Source organism: Piliocolobus tephrosceles, unplaced genomic scaffold (genome assembly GCF_002776525.5).
Source record: "Piliocolobus tephrosceles isolate RC106 unplaced genomic scaffold, ASM277652v3 unscaffolded_23021, whole genome shotgun sequence".
Classification (NCBI taxonomy): Eukaryota; Metazoa; Chordata; class Mammalia; order Primates; family Cercopithecidae; genus Piliocolobus; species Piliocolobus tephrosceles.
In genome coordinates this window covers 8,407-12,637 of record NW_022305446.1, presented here as the reverse complement: position 1 = coordinate 12,637, position 4,231 = coordinate 8,407, and the positions used below count along the sequence as shown (strand labels likewise).

The window sequence follows — 4,231 nt, the reverse complement described above, 5'->3', positions numbered from 1 at the left end:
TTTTTTTTTTTTTTTTTTTTTTTTTTTTTTTTTTTGAGACGGAGTCTGGCTCTGTCGCCCGGGCTGGAGTGCAGTGGCCGGATCTCAGCTCACTGCAAGCTCCGCCTCCCGGGTTTACGCCATTCTCCTGCCTCAGCCTCCGGAGTAGCTGGGACTACAGGCGCCCGCCACCTCGCCCGGCTAGTTTTTTGTATTTTTTTTAGTAGAGACGGGGTTTCACTGTGTTAGCCAGGATGGTCTCGATCTCCTGACCTCATGATCCGCCCGTCTCGGCCTCCCAAAGTGCTGGGATTACAGGTTTGAGCCACCGCGCCCGGCATTTTTTTGTATTTTTAGTAGAGACGGGGTTTCACTGTGTTAGCCAGGATGGTCTCAATCTCCTGACCTCGTGATCTGCCCACCTCAGCCTCCCAAAGTGCTGCAATTACAGGCATGAGCCACCGCACCCGGCCTGTATTTTTAATAGAGATGGGGTTCCACCATGTTGGCCATACTGGTCTCAAACTCCTGACCTTTGGTGATCTCCCACCTTGGCCTCTCAAAGTGCTGGGATTACAGGTATTAGTCACTGCGCTGGGCCTCCGTACACTTTTTAGTATTGCCTTTAATTTTTACCAGTCGGGAGCCTTTCCTAGGACTTAGCCTCTTGCCTGCCCACTTCCTAGCATGTTGGAGCTGACAGGGTCCTAGAGACCACCTTGTTTTCACCCTGCCACTGGAGAGAGGCAGGGGTTTCACTCAGCATTGCCTAGAGGTGCTGCTTTTGGTTTTTTTAATCCAAAATGTTATTGAGATGGTTTCCCACTCATCTTGATTCAGAGTGCCTTTAGTGCTGCTTCCTCCTAAAGGAACATCCTTCTGTAAGCCTTGCTTTTCCTCCTGTAGGCTGGCAGAGGACAGTGGAGCAGCCAACACACAAAACTACCGTTTGTGCATGGCTAAAGACCGTGGTGATTTTATAGCATCCTGGGTATTTCACATCCATGAAGTAGGAATTGGGGCTCTGCACCAGGCGTTTCTTCTTGTGTTTCCTCTTCTCCTCTTCTGGGGAGGGATGAAGGAGATCCTTTGTGAGAGGCATGTTTTCGTGTGGGTAGGTCGTCACCGCCGGAACGTTTTTTTTTTTTTTGAGACAGAGTCTCGCTCTGTCTCCCAGGCTGGAGTGCAGTGGCGCGATCTGGGCTCACTGCAAGCTCCGTCTCCCGGGTTCACGCCATTCTCCTGCCTCAGCCTCCCAAGTAGCTGGGTCTACAGGCGCCCGCCACCTTGCCCAGCTAGTTTTTTGTATTTTTTTTAGTAGAGACGGGGTTTCACCGTGTTAGCCAGGATGGTCTCGATCTCCTGACCTCGTGATCCACCCGTGTCGGCCTCCCAAAGTGCCGGGATTGCAGGCTTGAGCCACCACGCCCGGCCTGAGGTGCTTCTTTCGAAGCCTTTGCAATGGGGGGTGAACTCTTCCCAGTTCTCCTCCTTCCACAGATTGTTCTAGAACTGCCAAGACTGTGGGCACCCTGCTCCTTTCTCCTCATGTTGCCGGCCCTGCAGGGAGGGGCAGGATGGGCTGCAGTCCGTCCTTCAGCCCCTTGTGGGATGTCTCTCCTAAATGTACAACAGGGCTGGGGCGGTCACAGCTCACATGTGCCACACAGTCGCTCGGTGCGCAGCTCTCTGCTGAAGACATTCCGTGTTTGTCCTCTGCCTCCTGGTCTCAGGTCCTGGATGAGGATGTGACCTCCAAGACATGGACATTAGCCCAGGTGTGGGGAGGAGCTGGAATAGGGTGGGCGAGACTGTCCCCTCACTGCTGGAGCTGACCGTCCCCTGTCCCATCACCATACTCAGTCCCCTGCTGACTGCCCGGTCTCTCTCTTTTCCCCAGAGACAAGAGGAGCAGCAGCGACACCGCCCCTCGCCCTGGAGGGTCCTGTACAATCTCATCATGGGACTCCTGCCCTTACCCAGGGGCCACAGAGCCCCCGAAATGGAGCCCAATTAGGTGCCTGCACCCGCCCGGTGGACGTCAGGGACTCGGGGGGCAGGCCCCTCCCACCTCCTGACACCCTGGCCAGCGCGGGGGACTTTCTCTGCACCATGTAGCATACTGGACTCCCAGCCCTGCCTATCCCGGGGGCGGGCCGGGGCAGCCACTCCAGCCCCAGCCCAGCCTGGGGTGCACTGACAGAGATGCGGACTCCTGGGTCCCTGGCCAAGAAGCCAGGGGAGGGAGGGCTGATGGACTCAGCATCGGAAGGCGGCGGTGACCAAGGGGGTGGGGACTGAGCCGCCCGCCTCTGCCGCCCACCACCATCTCAGGAAAGGCTGTTGTACTGGTGTCCGTTCCAGCTGCAGGGGTGACACTGAGGGGGGGCTCTCCTCTCGGTGCTCCTTCACTCTGGGCCTGGCCTCAGGCCCCTGGTGCTTCCCCCCCTCCTCCTGGGAGGGGGCCCGTGAAGAACAAATGAGCCAAACGTGACCACTAGCCTCCTGGAGCCAGAGAGTGGGGCGCGTCTGCCGGTTGCTCCAGCCAGGTGCCCAGCCATCTTCCCTGAGCCAGCCGGCGGGTGGTGGGCGTGCCTGCCTCACCTTCATGCGGGGGTGGCCAGGAGGGGCCCAGACTGTGAATCCTGTGCTCTGCCCACGACCGCCCCCCGCCCCATCAATCCCATTGCATAGGTTTAGAGAGAGCACGTGTGACCACTGGCATTCATTTGGGGGGTGGGAGATTTTGGCTGAAGCCGCCCCAGCCTTAGTCCCCAGGGCCAAGCGCTGGGGGGAAGATGGGGAGTCAGGGAGGGGGGGAAATCTCAGAAGAGGGAGGAGTCTGGGAGTGGGGAGGGATGGCCCAGCCTGTAAGATACTGTATATGCGCTGCTGTAGATACCGGAATGAATTTTCTGTACATGTTTGGTTAATTTTTTTTGTACATGATTTTTGTATGTTTCCTTTTCAATAAAATCAGATTGGAACAGTGGATACTCTTTCTGCTTGCCTTCCCTGCAGCGTGGCCTTGGAGAGGTCTTCTAATCGAAGGCTCTGTGAGCCCTGCTTGTGAGCGGGTGGGAGAGGCAGGCCCTGGCAGTTGTGGCTCCATCAGAAGAAAGGCTAAGGGGCCTGGGCTCTGCCAGACTGGGACACTCCCAGCCTTCATCATCCCCATTCCTGGTAAAAGTGAAGCTCGGCCTGGTGCCATGGGTCATGCCTATAATCCCAGCACCTTGAGAGGCTGAGATGGGTGGAGCTCTTGAACCCAGGAGTTCAAGACCAGTCTGGGCAACACAGTGAAACCCGGTCTCTACAAAAAGAAAAAAATTAGCTAGGCATAGTGGTGTGCATCTGTAGTCCCAGCTACTCAGGAGACTGAGGCAGAAGGATTGCTTAAGCCCAGGAGTTGGAGGCTGCAGTGAGCTATGATCAAGCCACTGCACTCAAGCTTGGGTGACAGGGTGAGACCCTGTCTCAAAAACAAAATAAAAAGTGAAGTCCCCAAAAGGGTAGGGGTTCTTTTTTTTTTCTTTTTTTTGAGACGGAGTCTCACTCTGTCCACCAGGCTGGAGTGCAGTGGCGCGATCTCGGCTCACTGCAAGCTCCGTCTCCTGGGTTCACACCATTCTCCTGCCTCAGCCTCCCTAGTAGCTGGGACTACAGGTGCCCGCCACCACGCCCGGCTAATTTTTTGTATTTTTAGTAGAGACGGGGTTTCACCGTGGTCTCCATCTCCTGACCTTGTGATCCACCCGCCTCGGCCTCCCAAAGTGCTGGGATTACAGGCGTGAGCCACCGCGCCCGGCCAAGGGTAGGGGTTCTTTGTTGCTTTATACTCACTTTGTCCCCAGTGGATAAAGTATGTTGTAAGGGCACTTGATATTTAATGGATGAGTGAATGACCCACAACATATTCAGAGGCACCACTGTGACAAGTGCTGGGGATAGAGTCATGAGACAGACCTCATCTCTGCCCTCACAGAGACAGAAAGGGACATCCGGCCTTGCACTGTGATCAGCCGTAGGCTGCCTCTCCAGCTGGAGGAGCACTTGGAGCTAAGATCACAGTGAGTCCCCGCACACTGCCCTGAGGCCTAACCAGGCTGGGCATAAGCAGCTGTGTTGAGTAAATGTAGAAAGGGTCGCTCCTACTGCCATCTTCTGCAAATGGCCATGGCCACACACTGCCCTTGAGCCCTTTCCCTGTACTGATAACTGAGTGACAGAGACCTCAGTGAGAAGCAGGGAG

At 55.8% G+C, this 4,231-nt stretch overlaps 2 protein-coding genes across 2 annotated transcripts; one reads left to right on the top strand and one right to left on the bottom strand.

The window, feature by feature from the left end:
- Positions 1-775: 775 nt before the first annotated feature.
- Positions 776-1,107, bottom strand: LOC113221296 (40S ribosomal protein S27-like). The gene has a single exon (XM_026450626.2). The coding sequence runs from the start codon at positions 1,079-1,081 to the stop codon at positions 827-829; it is 255 nt and encodes an 84-aa protein (XP_026306411.1). The 5' UTR covers positions 1,082-1,107; the 3' UTR covers positions 776-826.
- A 202-nt stretch (positions 1,108-1,309) lies between these two features.
- BBC3 (BCL2 binding component 3) lies at positions 1,310-2,971 on the top strand. Its single transcript, XM_023200385.2, has 2 exons — positions 1,310-1,757; positions 1,880-2,971. The coding sequence occupies exons 1-2, from the start codon at positions 1,742-1,744 to the stop codon at positions 2,095-2,097; spliced, it is 234 nt and encodes a 77-aa protein (XP_023056153.1). The 5' UTR covers positions 1,310-1,741; the 3' UTR covers positions 2,098-2,971.
- The last annotated feature ends 1,260 nt before the right edge of the window (positions 2,972-4,231 follow it).

Coding starts and splice junctions, on each gene's coding strand:
- LOC113221296 (XM_026450626.2), bottom strand. CDS start 1,081: ATGCCTCTCACAAAGGATCTCCTTCATCCCTCCCCAGAAGAGGAGAAG.